The following is a 23,454-nucleotide window of genomic DNA, read 5'->3' on the forward strand; positions in this document are numbered from 1 at the left end:
CACTTTGCGTACAAGTGGCCAGGTCCGGGCCATCCATTCTATCATCTAAAGCGTATGATTGCAACGAGAAAAGGGTGCATGCTTTTTCTTTCTTTCTTTCTTTCTTTCTTTTTATCGGTTTTCTCTCTATCTGCTGGTCCCTTTGTCGCATTCGAAATTGTCTCAAAAAAAAGAAGAAGAATATTTGTAATCGGACACGTCCACGGGATTCTAAAAAGGGCATCTCAGCTTATTCTAATCATCCGAATCGATCAAGATTGGTTAACGTATCGCCTTTGGCCAAGTAAAGCACGAGAGGAAGGTCCAGGATTCGATGCAAATGCGGTGAGGTATTCGAGTTCTTTTTATCAATAGTTTTTATGCGCCATTGCTTTGGAATATTTGGTGCATTTGTTCTTGTAGAAGGGACCAAGTGGGACCACAGTCTTTGAATCCTTTTGTGGTTTTTTTTTTTTTCCTTAAATTTTTTTATTGTGTAGTAGTATAACTTTAGTTAAGAGTGCCCGGATTAGATTAATGTGGGACTTGGGAGGGACCATTTGCATTATTAGAGAAAGGTAGATGACACTACCTATAGATCAAAGTCAAAGAGTACACAAACTCATGTGAGATGGGAGGGAAATCCATGAAGGTAGATTCTGTGCATTTCCTATTGCAGGAGTTCTTCTGTTTGTCTACCCATCCAGGTTCTTCTGATCACGCCTGAAATCGAATATAAGGAGATTTTGTGGGATTAGAAAATATGAGATCGATGCTTTTGATGGATCTAACAGCACGCCAGCTCCGATCGACCTGCACAAAAATGGCCGGATCCCAATCCGCAACCCCACCAGCTTGGGAGTTGTTTGAAATATTATTGGCTTTAAACTACTCGAGTTCTATATTAGGTAGTGCGCCTAACGAGAATATTGGCATTCTACTTGGATCCTTCATGGCTCAAATTGATTCTCTCCTTCTAAACCACTCAAACACTATATTATAGTCAATCTAAAGATACATTCTTGAGATATTCCTCCAAAAGTCCATACGCTATACTAATGACGTTTATGATCTTAAAGAGAGGAATATCTCCAAATATGTGAAAGAAAGGATCAATATAGATGTTTTTAAAAAATATCATAACTATCACTATATACTTTTGAATATTATAATGAGATATTTCCACTAAGACTTCCTAAATTATCATACCTAAACATTTTTCTTTTGTCACACACGTCTAGCGAGAGAGGGGAAGCTGCCGTGAAGTTCGTGTAGTTACCCCCTTTCATCCAACTAGTTGATACGCATCTAGAGGTTTGTATAGTTATTTTCTTCTTACTTAAGGGATATATATATAGATATTTTCTTTTAGTTTTTGATGGAATGACATTTAAAAGTGCTTAATGAATTTAGTGGCAATAATAATATTTTAAAAGTGTAGTAGTAATTATGAATTTTGAGGTCTCTAGTGTTAATTATATAAAAATCCCGAAAATAACAGGGAAAACTTATATAGGTAAATGTAATATTAGCAAAGTGACTCAAAAGTTATTAGCATTTTTCTGGCTTTGGCCCAATTGAAGAGAGTAGTGAAATTTGGGAAGTCTTCAGACAGGCTATGTAAGAGTCGGGTCATGATAAATGCTCGGGTTTGAGTTGAATATAACTTATTTATTAAATGAGTTAGAATTTTTAAATATGAATAGGACTTATTTATCAAACAAGTTACATAAATCATAAACAGATTATCTGATGGCACAAGTAATTCAAACTTTTATAAACTATTTAGGTTATAAATAAATTTATTCAGATTGTAAATGAGTTATTCGAGTTATAAATAATTTTTTCGTGTTATAAATAAGTTAATTTGGTCATAAATAGGTTAATCAAATTATAAATAAGTTAGTCAGATTATAAACGAGTTATCTTATCATAAATGAATTCTCGTCGGATAAGGGATGGAATTAATTGGCAAATAAGGAGAGCCTTGCACCAACAAAAAGAGATCTAAATTAATTTCATTATGCTCTTAAACTCAGATAAGCTAGCTTAAATCTATTTAGGTTAATATGGTGTTTCGAAACATAAAAAAATTAGTAAATTTAGTACTTTAATAAATTACCAAAATGTGCTTTACAGTGAACTGATGAGGAGACGAGGGTACAGAGAACTATTGAGATAATAAGGGATATAAGTGATGTATTTTCAATTATAAAATAGTAATTAACTTTTTATATAAATACAAAATATTTATTGGGAGAGAAAGTTAGAGAAAAGTATATAGTTTTAAGATAAACTACTATTTGAAAATTAATCCAGTATAAGTCTACTATACTAGAATAAAATCATACTTATTTCCATCCAAAGGCATTAAAAGTTGAATTTTTGACCAAACTAGCTTTTTTTTATATATTTTATTTATCCAAATAGACTCTACCTTAAACTCAATATCAAAATGGGTAAATAAAATGCTGATAAGTTCAGTATTTTATCTTTAGATAGAAATGTCAAAAAATTTATTTTATAAAACACTCAAATCTTCAGCATTTTATGTTTAGAAAACGTTGAAGTGTTAAACATTTTATCTGGAAAAAAGGGGAAAAAAATCAACGTAAATTTAGAGGAAGTATAGTTTTTCTTTTCGATTCCGAGTGCGGTTGACTTCTTAGAAAACTAAGTTATGTCAAATTATAGAATTCCTCTATATCTTTATAACGGCATATTTTATGATAAATAGATAATCAAGCATAAAGTTATGAAGTTATTTTTCTTTATATATTTAGTTATATAGTTGTTGTATTATGTTTTTAGCAATAAAATATTTAACTTTTTTATTGTTTTATATGTATCCTCTTTTAATAGTAAATCTCTTAAATGTTCAATGTTTTTTTTAAAACAAAAAAATGCTAATAAGATAAACGCTTCACTAGATAAAACGCTGATTAGATCAACGTTTTATTTTTGCCCGATTAAAATACTAAATAGTTAAGCATTTTATTTAGGACTCAGTAAAATAAACCTCTTTTATATTAAGTTTAGGATGCGCGTAAGCCATTTCAATAAAAATAATTAAAAATAGGTATAGTTTGGTAAAATGTCTTTAAAAAGTTTCCAAATGTGCAAATTTGTGGTTGAATGAGGAGTGATCCTTAAATCGACCTGAGGTACTCTTTTCATCATTGGGTCACCTGAGGAAATGGTCACTCGAATCTTCAAACCTTTCAGGTACTGAAATAATTAATATCCAAAATCTACTACCTTAGCATATAAATATATATCTATAGGTGCAACTTTCCTAGTCCTTTTATTATTATTTTTAATTTTCCAATTAAATTAAATCTCCTGACCATGGGAAGCATGCAAGACCTTGGCTAAAGAGGGGTGGGCCTCACCATGTTGTTGCAGAGTCAAAAGAAAGAGCAAAGGCATGCGTTTGGTTGGCCCACACTTAGTATTACTCGATGTATAGTTGTTATAAATATCGTTGGTTCCCGAGATATGTGCACTGAAAAAATTTATTAGAAAAATAAAATTGGAGGCAGAGAGACCTGCACCTCCTTGGTTGTAGGACTTGACTCCAACGGGGTGCTTTTCGGCGTTTCATTGGGTGCAGAGTCTAGTTGGAAGGAGAATCGTGCATTCTGGTGTGCAAAAGATCTTCTTTCCCCTCCCTAACCTGAGTTAGATTTTATGAAAAAAATTATCGAGTTGTGCACTGATGGGTGCGTGGGAACCTCCGCAGAAAGGGTGGATAAAAGCAAACACTGATGGGGCGTGGCCAGAGGGAGCGAGCCAAGGAGGTGCAGCCGCAGTATTTTGAGACGAAAATGGTGACCTTATTCAGGCAGCGTGGGAACCGTGCCCGGGGAACTCGGCGTTAGAAACAGAATTGTGGGCGATCCGGCTGAGCTTGAGAGTGGCCTGCCGAGAATGGAGAGTGGTCATAGAGTCGAACTGTCTGGAGGCCATCAAATGCATGCAGAGCGTGGAAAATAGTCCGTGGCGCACCAGAAACATGGTGCATGAATGCCTTAGGCTAGGTGAGGAATTTTTGGAAGTTAAGTTGGTACATGTAGGAAGAGTGTAATAGTGTAGCTGGGCAGCGGCTAGGGCTAATGTATCCTCCGGTTCTATTTGTCTCAACCGAATAGGACACGCCCCCCCAGAATTTTGTAATCTCATTGCGACCGACGCAGCTAATGGGTCGGTAGCGTAGCAATACGGAGACAGCTCCTTGACTTCAAAAAAAAAATTTATCGAGTTGTTTTATTTCAACTTGCCTGCTTTGGAAGCAGGTTAGGGGGAAAGAAGATTATCGAGTTCTTTCCCCCAAAGCAGGTTACACCGAAAGCAGCAGCTCAAATTTAACGCATTAACTACGTCTAAGGATTTAACGCATTCTGATTACCTTGAGATCTGCGCTATATTTCATTGTTTCAAGAACAAATCTTAAAGCAAAACACAAGCAATCCATATATATATAATATGAAAGGATATTTGGATACGGCCAATGGTTGCACGAGGTTAGCAGAGGAGACTCAAATGGTTGGTTGTTTTTGTCCCAAGATACAGGTGAGTCAGGTCAACTAGTTGTGACTGTTAATTGGTAGAGGACAACTAGAACTAAAACTCAAAAACTGTTGCTAATTTTTATTGTAGATCTTCTTATTTATTTATTTATTTATTTTATGACATATTGATTTTTTTAATTATTGAAAATCTCTAAAATGTTATCCATTAGATTTTCTGTGAAAAAAAAAATGTGTGTCCCCCCACATTAGAACTAGCTAAGTGACCTATTTCGCTTATGAGTAGGGTGTGTTCCATAGCATAAGAGGTCAGAGGAGAGGGGTTTAGAGTTTATGTCTCATGTACTTGTTTCTTAATTGAATTGAACTACAATAAGGTTGTCTGCTAATATATTAATATCCCTAAAGTTTTCAAAGGCAAGGTCACCGGCAGAAAAGGATGGTGAGTGAGATGGGTGTCATTACTGTCATATTAGGGGAATTTCATCCAACCTTTTTTATGAAGGTAAAGTCTACCAAAAATTGTGATCTCCTTGTTGTGGTTGGGAATTTCATCCCCATTAGTTTCACTCTTTTCCATATACAAATTCTGGATATTGATGTCTTCTAGATCAAAGCCGTTTGATTATGGAATGATTTGAATGCAGGAAATTTTCATCTTTTAGAAGTTTATTTTCTGTTGAATGTATGCTAGAATCTGTTCAAGCAAAGCACACATTCTTGCTTACAGATAATGATTTTGTCTGATCATGGACCTTTTTGTATTAGAAAGTTTGCATTTCATGTGTTATATATATTTGCTTACTAAGTGAAATATGGGTAGTTCATATATAGGTGGGCCTAAGTTGAGGAAGTGGTATGGAGCACCAGATTTACTTCCACAAGAAGGAGGTCTCCAAGCTGAGGAGGATGAATCTTCAGGTTGCATGAAGTTTTACTTTTGAAGGATTCTAATTCTCTTTTCATCATACTTTGGACTGAAGCACAGAGAGTGAGGAAGCTAGAGATGCTGTGCTAGTTAGTGACCTACGGTGAAAGTGAAATTATTGGTCAGATTGATATTCTAGGCGAAGCTTTGAACTCGAGTAGTTAGTCTTAATTTTTAGTTTTAATTTTTTAAAAAGTAAAATTAATATGATATGCAAAACATAAAAGGATATTTGATTGCCCAACTAGTTAATGTACGAGTCCCTAAATCAGTTCAAGCATGCTAGAATGAAAGCACTAGTACGTCAAGATGAGAAGTATTTAATTTCTTATTCTTGAATATAATAAAATGTTCTTTTTCTATTATGTTAGTTATTCGAAGGATTAAAAATCAAAACGATCTTTTATGTTGCAAAATTCGCCTAGTATTTTTTTTATTTGCTTTACATAATTATTAATGAAAAATAAAAAAAATTTACATAATAGTTCTGGTGCTGTATAATTGAATTTGGTTAGTTCTGTAAAGTAAAACAATAATCAAACTTAAATATAATTAAAACTTCAAAAAAATTTAAACAATTGTCATACCATTCTTCAAAATATCGTTAAATCTAACTTAGTCATTATTAAAAATTAAAATGATATTTAAAATGACCGTTTCTCCATAGATAAATTGCTTAAAATGGTTTGCCAGCTATTTTAATAGTATACAGTTCAAAGATAAGAGAGGATATTCTAGCTATTATGGTATTTAAATTGAAAACTCATCAATTAATTAGGGGTTTACGTAACTATACGTTTATACGTTATACACAATTTTCCTCTTTTCCCTAATATTTTCTAACGGCTCTACTCCGTAATTTTGAATTTCCCGATCTTTTATTAGCTCCTGTCGAGAGCCGATAAATAAGCCCTCTCCTCTCTTCCTCGGTTCAAATTTCTTTCTTCTCCTTTCCTTTCGTCTGTTCCCCATTTCGAATTTCTTTCTTCTTCTTCCCTTTCGTCTATTCCTCATGCAAATTTCTCTCTCTGTTTCTTCCTTTCGTCTGTTCCTCAATCAAATCTCTCTCCCCATCTCCGCGAGATTATCATCGTAGATGGAAGACGGCGGTTCGAATGGTGGTGGTGGTGTGGTGGTTGAGGAGGATGAGAAGGATTCTAATATTCCTCACCCTCTCTCTCTCTCTTAGTCTTGGCCTTAATTGGTTTAGATTTGAAATTAGAATTTATTCTACGTCTCTTCGTTATTTATCTTTTCTCCCTATTTCTTGTGATTTGGGTGAAGATGGCTTCTCAACCTTTGTAATTCTTGATCATTTAATTGGTCTTAGGGTTTCGTTTAATCTTCCTTAGATTTAATTGATGTTTACGATTTAAATTTGGAATTTATTGTGTTCGTTGTCCATTCCAATTTGTTATTCTATTATGGCTCTCTCTGCTATTTCCCCAATCCTTTTTCATTTCCTTTTCACCTACAAAGTCAAGATTCTTAATTGCAACAATGAAGAGATCGACGAGGATACCCTTATTCCTGAAGCCTCTCTCTGTCTTGCCATCTCGGTTTGATTAGGGTTAAGATTGCCCCCGCGCTTTATGATTTCTGTACTCGTGAATTGGGTTTCAAAAGTTTTGTATCATTGTTTCATTTCCTCGTTATTTTAACCTCAAAGTTAATTAGATAATTGCCCATATATTTCTGTAACGTACAACTGCTATATTTGATGATCTATATAAGGAATACTTTGTAATATCAAGCTCTAATTAAGGCAAACTCGGATGTATTTGATAATTCCCTGTGCAGCATCATTACCTTTTGTTGCAGATTTAAGAAAAATTTAAAGCTCTGCTCCATTATAACTCCCTGCTTTCCTAATCCCTCTGATAACAATCAGAATTCTAAGTTGTTGGCATGATTGGATTGGCTCTCACTTTCAATTTGGTATTCTTCTATAACTTATTACTGATATAGTTTTTTCTTCTGTTCTTTACTGAAGGTGTGGAAAAGATGATAGAAATATTCATTCATTTCTATACTAGGTTACTTTATAAAGTTTCATGGTCTTATAATAGCATTGGTGTTGATCTGATCATCCCTCTCTAGGCTAGTATTGCTGGTGCAAATGAGAACCCCTATGAGTCTGACAAATTACTTTCTGTATATGTATCAAGGAACTATCTATCTTAATGGTATTCATTGTAGTTTCTTCTATAACTCATCACTGATGTAGTTTTTTAGTGACAATCAGGGGAAAAAAGTCACACGTCAGCAGTCATTCACTGCATCAGATGCGGAAGAACTGTAGATGCCGTTCATTTCTCTACTAGATTACTTCATAGTTTTTTGGTCTTCTAACAGTGGTTGATTTGTTTGTCCCTACTAGGCACGTATTACTGTGGCTGAACTCTACCTGAGGATCAATTTTACCAAAGCCTTAAGAAGTTTACCTCTGCAATGGGCAGGTAGATTTCCTTGAAATATCTCCTTTTGCTCTTAGTATGATTTTATAATAAATTAAGAACTACTGGCTTAAAATGATGTCATTTTGCAGTGTAAAAGACAATCAGGTCCTGTTTCATTATACCCCCCACATGCATTTCTCTATTAACTAATAGATCTGCAAATCTGAGCATATACAGACAAGTTAGGCTTTGGAAAGGACAGGTATCATGTTAAGAGGTGTCAAGATCATTGCATTCTCTTTGTTTCTTCTGTATCTTTAAGTCTTAATAAGAATTTAGATTTTAGGAACAGAGACTAGCTCTTTTTAGCTAGTTGATGAAAATTATTATTAAGAGTTGGGTAATAGCTTTTATTGTGATGCATATATGAAGTGACTTTTGTTTGTTGTGAATAAGGATTACTTTCCTAATTGTGAGCTTAAAGCTGCAATTATCATGTTGTTCTGTATCACTTTTAGTGAAAATAAATTAAATAATACCTTTGATCACTTTTCGGTGCAAAAATAGGAACTCCTATTAGTCTGACAAATTAGTTCCTGCTTAATATTAACGGAATCCATTCCATTGCAATGCACATTTTGACCAAAGAAAAAGAATGTTGCAACATTTCCTTACTCAAAACGAACATTTGGTTAATTAAGATAGAACAGAAAAATGTTGTCTGCCTGTATTCAGTAATAAATAGTGCTTTCATCACAGATTCATATACCACCTTGATCCAGAAGTTTTTTGTGTTTTTTTTTTGTTCTTCATCATAGCTTGTTAGTTGAATCTGCTATTTCCTGTGGTATATTCTGATTAGCATTGAATTATGATCAAAATAGAATCCATAGAGAAGGTATTTGTGCTTGGCTCTTGTTTAGTATGACCTAATGCTGTTTAGATATCCAATGGCTAGGTGGATCAAATATTTAACTATTTATGCATTTTTTTTAATAATCTTCTTCAGATTGACGAGATCTAAAGGTTTTTGTGCTTCCCTAGTTCTTTCTTCTTAGAAACGAAGGCTGATTGGGTGAGTTCTGGTTCAAGACTTTTGTCTATAGTATGCAGTATGCCTCTCTCTCTCTCTCTCTCTCTCTCTCTCTCTCTCTCTCTCTCTCTCTCTCTCTCTCTCCCCGGCGTCATATTTGTGTATTTGTGTTGCCTTGTTTCAACTCTTCTTTTTGCCATCTTAGGAAAATCTGAATTTTTGTTTTTGGTTTTGATATTGGCATGACAAGTACCATTCTTCTTGTAGGCAATAGCTTTTCCATATTTTGATAAATGTCTGAATATATTTTTTTCATGATTTTGCCATATCCTCGGGCTTTATTTCGTGATCTCTTTTGGTCCTCACATGGTGGTGGTGCTAATTGCTAAATCTAATCCATGTTGATCATTTATAATCTCTAGATGATCCAACTTCTTCAGTTTTAATTGTAATCATGGATTATTTGTGCAATCTTATCTCCACTGCTATCTTACTATATCCTAGCCATCTATCAAATGGTTTGGATATTTTACGGTAGCATAAATAAATTCTTTTGATGTTGATAGCTAATACCTTATATGTTAATTTCTAACCATCTAATTTAGCATCTAAAAGTTAAACCTGCATCCTTATGCCCTACTGTTTTTTCCTATCATATTAGCTGTATGTTATTTGAAATTACAATTTTATTTGCAAAAGTTTTGTTGTTCTAATATTCTATCTAGCCCATCTTTCCGTTCCACGAGATTTGCATTATCAATATTTCTTGTAAGTTATGCGTTAAAGTTTTTTGCTTATAAGCAACAAATTTTATCTTATTTTTGGTCTAATTTAAGCAACAGTTATTTAAAAGAACCACTCATTAATCCTTTTTTACTAGATGATGCTCCTATTATATGTATAATTTGTCCAATATCTAAAGTATCTTCATCTTAGTCTTTAATTGGATCAAATATGCTATTTGCCTTTACATTTTAAAATTTGTACCAAAACTTTTTGATTGGACCACATTTTTCAATTATATTACTCATATATGAGTATGGGAATATGGGATTACTCTTCACCTCTTCCCTTCTCATTATCAAAAGTAATATTTTCTACCCTTTAGAGTCTAAACTATTTCCATTGATAATCTCTTAGGAAAGGTTGCTCTTAAGATGCATGAGCCTATATTTTAGCTTAAGAAGTACTCATGTGTGACTTCTTGCATGCATGCACATGTTCTTGCATGTAGAAATTCACAGTTGAATTCATGAGATTGCTCACCTGTGCATGAGTTTATTCTCAATAGATCTTGAATTTGGTAGTGCACATGCAATATTGTTTCTTTGTGCACAATCGTAAATGGATGAGCATGCATGAGTTTATCCTTGGTATATTTTCAATTTGGTAGATGTTAGTTTGTGTGTGCATGTGCAATATTGTTTCTTTGAACATAATCATTAATGCATGAGCATACATGTGTTATATATTCTTTGTATGTATGCTTGCCTTTTCTTTCATGCCTCAGCATGAGCGAATGCAAGATTAACAATGCATGTTTGTAGACAGACACCCATATATCCATTTTTGTAAGATCATGCTTGCATACATGCAAATGCTTAAATTAATCCACTTGCTAATTCATGTGTTCATTAGCTTATGATTGAGCGTGCAAGTTTCTCTGTATGTATGCGTGTATTTCCTTTCATGCCTCAGCATGAGTGAATGCAAGATTAACAGTGCATGTTTGCAGACAAACACCTATATGTTCATTCTTGTGTGAGATCATGCTTGCATACATGCAAATGCTTAAGTTAATCCACTTGCTAGTTCATGTGTGCATTAGCTTATAATTGAGTGCGCAAGTTCTCTGTATGACGTTCTATCTATGAGTATTCAAGTTTACTCATTCGCAAGCCACGTAGAGAATAGGTGTACATTTTTATTGCATGACGCTTTTATACATGTGCAAGCATATGCATGAGCCTATTGTCCTTCTGTGTGTAAAATAAATGTGCAAAATATTTTTTCATGTTGTCATGTGCATGCGTGAGCCAAATAATTTTAATATTGTGCTTGTGGCTCTTCTTTTTTATGTTTAAATTGTTGATAGTGGTGTCCGTAGTAGTGGTTGTTGGTGATATTTATTTTTTGAATTTCGATGTTGGTAACTTTATAGTAGTTGTGGTGATGATAGTTGTTTGTTTATATTATTTTAGTGTTTGTGGTAATATTTACTATTATTTGCTTATATATTAATGATAAATGGTTGTTATCTTTGCATTGGTAGTTGATTCTGTTACCATTGTGTTTATTATTGCTTTCATGATGGTGGTGCTTAAATGGTAGTAATTGTTGATGACTTGATGATGATGTTGTTGTTCTTGTCGATGTGTTATAGTGATGGTGATGGTTTGAGTAATTAAAATATTGTCCTTGGTTATGTTGATGTAGTCGTTGGGGATGTAGTAATTTATGTAGTTAGGTGATTCCTTTTCTTGATGATGTTTTTGTATTTAATGATATTAGTGTTACCTTACAGTGTTGGTAGTGGTGGTGAAAAATGATGATGACGGTGTGTTAGTTATATTTTTTTGTGTTTATTCTATTCATTTTGTGGTATTGTGATAGTTTTGTCATTTCTTAATTTCTCTTCTGTGTTATTGCTAATGTTGTTTTGTTGATATTTTCATGTAATGATGGTTGAGGTGTTGTATTCAGACTGGTGACCTGTTAGTGGTGATGTTATTGTTGTTGATAGTGGTGTCAGTAGTACTGGTTGTTGGTGAATTTTGTTTTTCGAATTCTAATATTGGTAACTTTATAGTGGTTGTGATGACAATAGTTGTTTGTTCCTATTATTTTAGTGTTTGTGGTGATGTTTATTGTTATTTGTTTATATATTAATGATAATAGTGGTTATGTTTGCACTAGTGTTTGATTCTGTTATCATTGTGTTTATTATTGCTCTAATGATGGTGGTGCACAAATGGTGGTGGTTGTTGATGACTTGATGGTGATGTTATTGTTCTTGTAGATGTGTTAGTGGTGGTGATGGTTTGAGTAATTAAAATGTATTCCTTGGTTATGAGGATGTAGTAATTTATATAGTTAGATGATTCCTTTTTTGATGATGTGTTGGTAGTGGCGGTGAAAACTGATGATGATGGTGTGTTAATTATGTTTTTTTTTTGTGTTTATTCTATTCATTTTGTGGTATTGTGATAATTTTGTCATTCTTAATTTCTCTTATGTGTTATTGCTGATGTTGTTTTGTTGATATTCATATAATGTTGGTTGAGGTGTTGTATTCAAACTGGTGACTTGTTAGTGGTGATGTTATTGTTGTTGATAGTGGTGTCAGTAGTAGTGGTTGTTGGTGAATTTTGTTTTTCGAATTATAATGTTGGTAACTTGATAGTGGTTGTGGTGACAACATTTTTTTGTTCCTATTATTTTAGTGCTTGTGGTGATATTTACTGTTTTATGTTTATATATTAATGATAATGGTGGTTATCTTTGCATTGGTGGTTGATTCTGTTAACATTGTGTTTATTATTGCTTTGATTATGGTGGTGCTTAAATAGTGGTTGTTATTGATGACTTGATGATGATGTTGTTCTTGTCGTTGTGTTTGTGGTTGTGATGGTTTGAGTAATTAAAATGTAGGTCCTTGGTTATGTTGATGTAGTCATTTTTGATGATGTTTTTGCATTTGATAATGATGCCAGTGTTAGTAGTGGTGATTGTTGCTAATGATATTATTGTTGCTTTTATTAATTTACTGGTATACCAATACCAGTAATGGTGATGATCTTAGTTGTAGATGTGTAGTCTTTTTGGTTTTGCTAATTCTATGGTGATGTTAATGGTTTACAAGATATTAGGTGATTGTTGTTGATGGTGATGTTTCTATTTTGGTAAAGATATTATTGTTTTTGTTTTGTTAATGGTGATAAATAGTATCATTAGTAGTTTGGGTCTATGGTTGTTTGTTTTCTTAATTTCAGAATGATAGAGATAATTATGGCCATGGTGGAAATAGTGGTTTTCTTGTTTCTAAGTAGTCTTATATGTTATTCTTATCGGTGGAAATGTTGATGTTTATTTGATAGTTGTGGTATTGGTGCTGTGGATGCCAGTGATAATACTGATTTATGGAGGTTGTAAAGTGAAATTAGTAGAAATGGTTATGGATCTTTTCACTATTGTTGATGTCAAAGATTTTTTATAGACTTGAGATTAGAGTACTAGAGATGTGGTAATGGTGTTTTTTATGCCAACTTTTTACTCTCTTTGATTCTCATTGATATTTTGTAATTCTAAATGGTTTGTATTAATGATTTTAATTTTTGTATTACTTTTTCTTTGGGGGTGACAACTGGCAATCAACCAACGATGCCAAGTTGTTAATGTTGACAACGAAGACTTCATCAGTCAAGCTGACTAATGATTTGTATTAATGATTTTAATTTTTGTATTACTTTTTCTTTGGAGGTGACAACCGGCAATCAACCAACGATGCCAAGTTGTTAATATTGACAACAAGGAAAGACTTCATCACTCAAGCTGACTGAGAGAGGTAATCGTAAAACTTGTGATAGTAATTTTATTATTTAATTTGCTATCTAATATGTTATTGTGCAGTAGTTGACTTCACCAGGTGAGATTGTCTCAGCAATTATTTTAGCATTTCTTGGGGGGTGACAACTGGCAAACAATCAACGATGCTAAGTTGTTAATATTGACAACAAAGAAAGACTTCATCACTCAAGCTGACTGGGAGGTAATTGTAGAACTTGTGAAAATAATCAGGTGAAATTGTCAAGTACTTTAGTGTCTATCAATATCAGCAATTATTTTAGCAAGGCTATCAAGAGAAAGAGTTACATAACATGCGGGGGATGATCTCATTAGTCAAGGCTGATTGAGACTTTGGTAGGTAACCATAATTTTATTGGTGTTTCTTTTTGTATTGGCTTTCTTCACCATGTAATAAATGATTTCATTTGGTAAAATTGTCCATGATTAGCCTATCAACAGTAGTAGTGATCTCACCAAATACAGATGTAGTCTTAACAAGAGTCATTTTCAGTAGCAGGATATGACTTCACCGGGTAAAAAGGTTTCTACCTCTAAATGTGAATGTCAAGTAAGAATGTTCTCAAAAAGTGCAGGATGACTCATAAAAAGATGGCTGATTGAGTGGTATTCATGACTCTTGAGTTGTTCAGCATTGATCAACAGCAGAGGTTGACTTCATTATTAATAGCAGGGGATGATGATTCATGAAACACGGCTGATTGAGAGGTAATTTTTTAATTGTTTCTAATGATTTGTTCTGTTTTTCTTGAATAGGTTAAAACATATCAAATGATCTCGGTAGCAAGAGTGAAGCCTACAAGTAAGGATGCTATATAAAAGAGTTCATTTTAACAAGGAATAACTTCATAGATTGTCTAATAAACAGGTATACTTTAGTTTTCTCTATAGTATGTTAAAAAATTTAAATTATAGAAAATGACTTTAGCAGGAAAATTACCAAATTATTGAAAGTCTATCAAGAGAAGAGGTAGAATTTATAAGGTAATCATAAAATCTTATGAGTACACACTATTGAATAGATGCACACTCAGCTATATACACTCAAAATTGAACTCACATATGTGCAATCTACACATGCATATACCAAACAATACGTGAGAAATGCTGATTATAGTGTTGGTGATTATGGTGATATTGTTGTTACGGTTGGTATATAAATGGCCACCACAACCAACACTTTCTCATGTGAGTTTTGGTCTATTTTAGTAGCATTACTGTGTAGTCATAGAGGTTGTGGTGATGATATTCATGTGTTGGGGATAGTGATGTTGTATTATTGGTGGCGACGATAGTGAGAGCAGTGGTTGTGGTGGTGTGGTGTTGGTGATAGTGTGGCAATTATAGCTACGTCAATGATGGCGATGGCGGCCGTCGTGTGATAGTTAATTAGTTATTATATTTATTACTGTTGTTATTATGTTTGTTGATGATTATGGTTGCTTATTTTGTTGCTATTGTTTTTATTGTTGATATGTTCTTATTATTTCTTTATTGATTGGTGTTGTAGTTGCCGATTTTCTTATTGATTATGGTATTGGCATAGTGGTAGTCATGTGGTGGTGATAGCATGGTTTGAGGTGGTGGTTTCTGTTTTTTTGTTTTGTTTTGTTATGGGCTTATGGTGTATGTTTATTGCTGTTTTTGTTATAATTTCTTGTGGTTGTGTTTGTTGTTGTTGTGGTGGTATAGCAATAGTGATTGTCATTGCTGTGTTTGTTATTGTGGTAGTTATGTTTGTCGTGTGGTATGTATTTGTAGTTATATTTATTATTTTGTTTGTGCTATGTTTGCTAGTTATTATGTTTGTCATTATTATTGTTGTGCATGTTGATGATAATAGTGGTGGTGTAGTTTTGTATTTATGGTTGTACTTTTTTTTTTTGTCGTGGGTGTTATTCTAGTTGTTATTTTTCATTTTATTCTTGTGCATGTTGATGATGGAAGTGATGGTTTTGTTTTGTTTTTTAAGTTTTGTCATTGTCATTGTTGTGCATGTTTATGATGATAGTGGTAGTCTGATTTTTATATTTGTAGTTATAATTCTTTTTTTGTCCCATATATATATATATATTGTTGTCATGCTAGTTATTATTGTGCCTGTTGATGATGATGATGATTGTTATTGTTTATTGTGGTCATTCATTCCCGTGAGAATGCATAAGTCAACACGCAAATATAAGAATAAGCAACAAGCATATAATTAGTAACCACAACAATAATTAAACCAAACATGTGGTATTATGGATTTGGTGATTAGTATGCTTTGATGTTGTTATTGTATTCTGCTTTCTTTGACTATATTGTTGTGGCCGTAAGGTTTTGATTTTAGTAGTGAAGTAATCTTATTTATCCTGTGATGTTATATAGTTAAGAAAACATTACATGTATCAATCCTCTCATTGCACCGATTTGCGGTTTACATTCAGCATTTTTATATACGTAAAAAAAAACGCTGCAGCATTGAACTCAAAATACCCTGCACAATCCAAAATGTCTTACTTTTAACTCAAAATGGTTTCTTCAACCCAAAACATGTAAGTTACCAGGATATTATACCAAAAAAACTTTATCAAATTAATGGTTAAGATGACCGTAGAGTGTTAGTGTTTTAGATAAAAAATTTAATGGAAATACTCCTTACCATCCGCCCCCCACCACATTTCTTTCCTATTACCACATTTCTTTGCACTCGCTCTCTCGTCCCTATTACCACACTTTTCTACTACCTACTATATACCATGGCCGCAACGTACATTCCGCCCCACCCCCACTCCGACTCCCACTCCCACTCCCACTCCCACTCCATTAATAATAATAATAATCACAATCATAATTGTAATTGTAGTAACATTAATGATCATAATGATGGTAATAGTACTAAAAATAGTAATAGTACTAATTATAGTAATAGTACTAATAATAATAATAATATTATTATATTATTATTAATATCATTATTATTATTATTATTATTATTATTATTAATTGTTATTATTATTATTATTTATTCAACTAAAAATTATGTTAATGTTAATTAATATTAGTTATTTAAATTAATATTCTAATTAATAATAATCATATTATTAATATTGTAAATAATTTATAGTTAATAACACTAATAAATATTTATAGTTCTGTAACAATAATAATAATCACCATCGTCATAATAATAATCATAATTATATATTACTACTACTATTATTATTACTAGTATTCATCCTCTCAACTTTCAGATATATATACCTGCTATGGACAATCGCCTGCTAGTTTCGCAGCAAATAAATACTGGACGAGGCATAAATCATGGTGATATCATCATTCCCTGTTTTAACCAATTAAGAGATCAGATATCATCCTATATCAAACTCCGCTCACTGTAATCAGCGTATATGACTCCTTACATGTGCCTCATACCAGAGACACTACTACTAAATCCCTTTTTGATACGGGTTTAAGAATTTTCTTAGATTTTAAGTTAGTGTTTCATTAACCTGGTTAGCGTAAACCTACTTCTCCCTAAGCCTAGTTTAGAAGCACCAAGTTAAACTACTAATTTAATAGTAAAGTCATTTTCATTTTGCCCTAGACTCATTTCAGTCCTCTTTCCTCACAAACCTTTTTATCCACCACTATAAATCATATTAATAGTGGATTAATAGTTTGAGGACCTTTTTAATAATATTTGTGTCATTATTATTCTGATCAATTGACTAAAAGATCTCTTAAATCCAATTCTGATTAAACTACTAATTTAGAACCACACCTTTTCATATCAAATCAAAAATACAACCAAACATTCAATTTTTCTAAACCCATTTAAGATACCATATTCAAGATTAAGAAATGAGGGTGGTTGACCAAGTTTTGTAGCTAACTACACCAAGGAATCACTGTGGAGTTTCTTTTTTATTATTATTATTTTGAGAAGGGATTATACCTAGCTATATTTAGGAAAGATACTCGGGCCAATGGTTGCACGAGGTCTTGATTACGTCTAAGAATGCATTTGATTACCTTGAGTCTGTGCTATATTTCAGCGTTTTCAAGAACAAATTCTTGAAATGCTTGGAAAAATGTGTTAGGCATAAATAATCGACCAACTAACGTGATAATTGTTGGAAAACTTCGTCGGACAAAGTGTCTCAAAGGCTGGCATTTGGACTCTTAATTTTTTTTTTCTTTTACAAGGCAGTTTGGGTGAAAATGGAATTCGGTTTTGTATTCGAAAGTTTATTCGGAGGAGAAAGTTATGTATCCAACTTTTGTTAGATATAGGTTGTGATTTTCATATCACTATTTGGATAGTGCCTATATAAATAGGGGGTTGAATAATAATTTTCAAATCAATAATATCCACCTATCATTTAGTTTTACCTATTATAAAAAAGTTATATAAAATACATATCTAATCTAATTTTACATATACATATTTATTGTATGGATTTCAGTAATTATATCACAAGTTCTTGTAAATTCAAAACATAAATATTATATAATATTTGATCCATATACATGGTTGTATGGTAATTATATTCACTATCATATTCGGATCGGTAACTAAATATAAAATATAAATATGGGTTACACAAGGTTCATTTCCACACCTAGTTATGCAAATTTATTGTGGGAATAACTCCAAGCCCGACCAAACTGACACATTTTATGACACCATAAAAAAAAAGTATAACAATGTAAGAATCTTAAAATTACTAAAGGGGTTTGACTTCCGAGTAATAAGTGCATTGTAAAAGAGGTGGACGTTTACGATTTAGGGTTTAAAGATTGTGAGGAGTTTATTATTTGTTCCACTCAGTTGATGGGCTTAAGAAGAAATTGGGGACCTGGGCTTAAAATGGCGTCATGATCCAATCGCCAGTTATATAATGTGAAAGTTTTCTCACATACTGATGATTAAAAAGACTTCGTGTAACTATATAACAAAGTTGGCAAAAAGATACCAAGGTTAAGAGCTGCTGCACATGCAAAGATACCAATGTTAAGCACGAGATCTACCTGGATCCTACTTGGATTCTTCTCTCTGGTCAATTATTGCAAGCTAGACGTTAGACGTCCTTAGACCATAATAGCTAGCAACCCTTGTCCGTGAACCGAGACAGATTCCCCAAGTTTTTATTTTTTATTTTTCTACTATTTAAATCTGCCGTTAGCCTTTTGTTTTTACCTATCCAATTCATTTCGATAATTAAATAAGAATTTAGATGAGTTTTACTACGTCAGATTTAGATTAGTAAAACTATTTACAACTACTTTTAAATAGAAATTATTTTTCGGTCCAATAATTTATATAGAAATTTAAAATTTGTTAAGTAAATTATTAAATCTTAGGAGGAGAAACTTCCGTATAAATTATTCTTTTAGTTCAGTGACTTATATATAAAGATTACTATCTGATTCAATAGTTCTAACCGTTTTGTTAGATCCAAGGGACAAAATTTGCATAGATTTATATTTAAGTTTTTAAATGTGTTAGATACATTAAAAGAAAAGTTTAAAGAGGGCTAATTTGGTCAAGACTCAGATTCACCTAACATACTAATCGACAGACCACCTAATTTTCTTTAGAAGGGAATTAACTTCATTCATGGCAGGTGTGTGCGGGAAGTATCACACAAAAGTTTCAAGCGCATAGTTCGACCTACTATCAATTATTAGAAATCCGTCCAAGCAATGCGGTTATTATCAAAAGGTCGGCCTCTGGAAGATAATGAAGAGATTGGCCTTCACTTTTAGTCTTAGTTATCAAAATCTGATCGGACTTGTGGTTGAAACGGTAAACCGGTGAATTGATCATCAAATTAGTTCAATTTTATTATTAGACCGAATAAGCAATTGATTCGATAAAAATTAATTGATCTAGTGGTTGAACCGATGAACTGTTCAACCCGCCTAGTTTTTGACGAACGAGTTAACTAATTTTACAAAATACATAACTATTCTTAATATTTAATTATTATATTTTATATCCTAATAATATATTAGTCCTAAATTTTAAAAATATTTAGTTGATAATATATCTATTTATTTTTATTTAGTTTTTTTTACATATATACTCTCTTTTTTTTAATGAGATGTATATATAATCTTTATTTAAAGTTTATATTTACATGTATATCTCTAAACTCTTTTAAATACAATAAAGTAGAGCTTTTTGCAAGGCTCTTCAAGATACTCTCATAAATTTTCTTAAAAGTATTTATAAGCATGAAATTAGTGGGCCGTTGGAATGGCCGTGCAATTGTAACCTAGTGTAGTCAAATCAATTTTTGTTCAAATTTTTCGGCGGATAATCTCTCTCTCTCTCTCTCTCTCTCTGTCTGGCTACATTAATTAAGGAGAGAAAAAAAATCTCAAAAGCATTAAACAATATAACCTTCAGACAAGACAAAGCGAAAGACTGCTGGTGACCATTCCTACTTCATACATAAAAACCAAACCTACAATAAACAAATTATTACCCTGCTGACGGCCAGAAACTATCCTGAAATATAATCTTAGGCCCCACTCGTCCGTCCCTTTTATTCCTTTCTTTTTCATTATATTCACATATTCTAATCATAATATCTCTTTCACGCACCTCAACAGAAGAAAGGATCGAGGAACCATCGTCTATTACAAAAGTTTAAAATAATCCCAGCCGTCTAATTTCCGATCAAGCTGCGGCGGCCCACACGATGTCCCTGAGCGCGGGCCGTAGCTCCTGGCTACAGAAGTTCTTGTACTCGATCATATCTCCACCGTCCCTCTTGACCTCTACCACCAGCACGGACGGCGCCACCGCGTAAATCTCCGCCGCCACGGCGAGCTTTCCCTTCATGCCCTTCTCCGCTCCTTCCAATCTCACCCCAGAAGCCCCGCTCTTCGTCACTCGTATCCTCCCCTCCGCCTTAGCAGCCACCTCCTCCAGCCGCGATATCACCCCGCTCGCCGGCTCCCTCGTTGTGAACCGCATCCCCTCCTCCATCCGCCCTCCATCTTCATTCTCGAACAGCGGCGAGAGGTCGAAGCCCTGCGAGAACGAGATCAGATGGAAAGCGTTCAGCCTCGCTGGCTCCTCCTCTTCCCCCTCCACCACCTTCTGCGGGAGAGGCGGAGGCGGAGGCAGTGGCTCTGGTTTCGCGATTTGGGATTTTTTGTACCATGGCATGTCCACTAATTTGGAGACGGTGATCCGCGTGGCGGGATTGGGGTCGAGCAATTTGGTGATGAGCCTGCGGGCGTCGGAGGAGAACCACGGCGGGCATCGGAAGTCGCCCCGGCGGATCTTCTTGTACATGGCGACGAGGTTTTCGTCTTGGAATGGGAGGAATCCGGCGAGGAGGACGTAGAGGATGACGCCGCAGGACCAAAGGTCAGCCTTGGCCCCGTCGTAGCCCTTCTTGCCGATGACCTCTGGCGCCACGTAGGCCGGGGTGCCGCACGTGGTGTGGAGGAGGCCGTCTGTGCGCACGTGGCCCGCGAGGGCGGAGAGTCCGAAGTCGGCGATCTTGAGATTCCCGGCGTCGTCGAGGAGGAGATTCTCCGGCTTCAGGTCGCGGTGGTAGACGCCGCGGCCGTGGCAGAAGTCGACGGCGGAGATGAGCTGGCGGAAGTAGTGGCGCGCCTCGTCCTCCCGGAGCCGCCCGGCGCGGGCTATCTTGGCGAAGAGCTCCCCGCCGCGGACGAGCTCCATGGCAAAGTAGATCCGGGATCGGGTGGCCATGACCTCGTGGAGCTCGACAATGTTGGGGTGGGTCACCATCTTCATCACCGCGATCTCCCGCTTGATCTGCTCCATCATCCCGGCGCGGATCACCTTCTCCTTCCCCACCACCTTCATCGCCACCCCTTTCCCGCTCCGGAGGTCGCGGGCGAGGTAGACCTTCGCGAAGCTTCCATGGCCAAGCACGCGCCCGAGCTCGTACCTCCCGTGTAGCACCGAGGGGGAATTGACCTCCTCCATTATATTAATAATAATAATACTATATTTCCCACTACAAGAAGAAGAGGAAGAAGAAGAAGAAGAAGAAGAAGAAGAAGAAGAAGAAGAAGAGAGGACGATTGGAAGGTCGTGGGAATGGCGGCTACCCGTCTTCGACGTGCTTTCGGTGGCAGCTCCGGCCGGAGTGCTTCTTGCGCTTCCCTGCGAGGTCAGGGCTTGACCTCCTCATCGTGCCGCATTCCCTGGGGGAGTTTGAGAAGAGGGGGAAGGAGACGAAGGAGGCGTGAGTGAGATCCCTCCTTCCCGTGGGTTGGTTTTATATGGAAGGGCTGTGGTACACAAATGGAGCGCTGGATTGAGATCGGACGGTGGGAATGGAGGCATCAGAGACGTACAGCTGTCTCTGGCTCTATAATTGGGTGGTGTGAGGTCGGTAGTCCTAAACCCTATACGGCTGCGATTTGTTGTTGGGGGAAAGGGGCCCACTACAAGAAGATCGCGGGGGGGTGGGGGGGGAGGGATGGGCCCAGTTTAAACCCGTGGTCTCTTTTAGTGGTTTGACTGTAGTCTTCTAGTCCGCAGCTTTGGCAATGGGAATCGATAATACGTGTGAGTAGAGGCTGGAGCACTGTGAAGGAAGGTCGTTGTAATGGCGATGCCTAGCTACGTAGTTCTTTTGGTTTGGTCCATCAAATGGGAGTTTGTATGAGGACTAGTTCACGTAGGAGTTTTATGTTTCGATCCCCATTCTATTCCTTGTTCTCGTACAAGATCGATCATTCTTATTTCTTTTAGGATGATGATATCCTAAACAAGAAGTTCTCCCCGTTTGAAACCGCAGTATATACCCCAGGCTTCCTCTTCGCCCACCCCCTTCCTGGGATTCTCAAACCATGCAGAGAGAGAGAGAGAGAGAGAGAGAGAGAGAGAGAGAGAGAGAGAGTGAGAGAGAGTGATCCCAGAGAACAAAACAAGTGTATTTCATTAATCCGCCGTATCATGATTCAAATCAATGTGCTCATAAAAGAACGATAAATAAAGAAAGTATGGTTTTGCTTCATATTTCTTGCATGGCAACAAAAAAAAGAAAAAAAGGTGATGGTGAGAAGATATAATAAAAATACCAATATAAAATTACACAGAAAGTAACATATGCCAGTTGCTCATTAAGACCAAAAGCTCTCTTGGCCCCGAAAATATAGTCGCATATTGGTTCAATGTACCGGTTTTGATGAGATCCTGTGGGCATCTGTTGCTCTTTGTCTGCATTAGCGTCATACTAATGCTAATAATTATAATATATAACAGTCAAAAGGGCTTCTTCTTCTATAATGTATGACTTCAGATGTGAGGTTAGCCTTACTTTTTTATATAGGCCCTTCAATTAATGAGAGATATATGTATAATCTTTTCTTGTTTTCAAGCCATTGGCAATTTAAAGTGATATTTCAGTGCATTAGTACATAACCGTCTAGTAATTGTCTGGAATTAATATGCTTGTGATTTCCTCTTTCTGGGACCAGAGTATTCAATTATTGAGTTGGTGAAGAGGTTATTATGCATAATAGAGGATCGATCATGTGAATGACAGCGATTGGTGTTGGCCCATTCTGATGAATAATCCCTCAAAGTTTAACTTCTGACTGACAGTAACTTTACCTACTAATTCTTTTTGCCTAGATTATTGATTGCTGTTTAAATTTTTCTTAGGAGATAGTGAAAACTTATAATGTTCCATTAAAGTACACATTAGGCCGATCACTTTAGCCCATGCTCTGGTCTTGTCACGCCATAAAAAGTTGTAGCGAATATAGGATAGATTTTTCAACAAAGCACACTCTATGTGCATTATTTGGCTAATTATGATATGGTTTCTGGGAGATATATATGTAGTCTGATCTCTCAGAGAAATCAAACTCTTACATCTTCAATGAGAATCATGTTGAAAATTGACTCAAAATATAAAAAAGAAGAAATTGTTCGAACGGGTTAATGACGTTCGTTACAGCTTGTTGTCATTCCAGTTTTGTATTTCGTCATTCGAACAATGTATATCTGTT

At 35.1% G+C, this 23,454-nt stretch overlaps 1 protein-coding gene and 1 long non-coding RNA gene across 3 annotated transcripts; one reads left to right on the forward strand and one right to left on the reverse strand.

Annotated features, from left to right (window-relative positions):
* Positions 1-6,336: 6,336 nt before the first annotated feature.
* Positions 6,337-13,890, forward strand: LOC140802595 (uncharacterized). 2 transcript variants are annotated; one of them, XR_012111679.1, is made up of 3 exons: positions 6,337-7,895; positions 7,985-13,432; positions 13,498-13,890. It is a non-coding gene; the product is annotated as an uncharacterized lncRNA (long non-coding RNA). The 2 variants fall into 2 exon arrangements; XR_012111680.1 differs by having other exon boundaries at positions 13,514-13,890.
* Positions 13,891-19,871: 5,981 nt separating this feature from the next.
* LOC140782659 (CBL-interacting protein kinase 6-like) lies at positions 19,872-21,824 on the reverse strand. The gene has a single exon (XM_073129359.1). It carries the CDS (start codon positions 21,413-21,415, stop codon positions 20,126-20,128), a length of 1,290 nt encoding a protein of 429 aa, XP_072985460.1. The 5' UTR covers positions 21,416-21,824; the 3' UTR covers positions 19,872-20,125.
* Between the last annotated feature and the right edge of the window lie 1,630 nt (positions 21,825-23,454).

Source organism: Typha latifolia, chromosome 1 (assembly GCF_019914945.1).
Source record: "Typha latifolia isolate L0001 chromosome 1, TyphaL0001v2, whole genome shotgun sequence".
Taxonomy (NCBI): domain Eukaryota; kingdom Viridiplantae; phylum Streptophyta; class Magnoliopsida; order Poales; family Typhaceae; genus Typha; species Typha latifolia.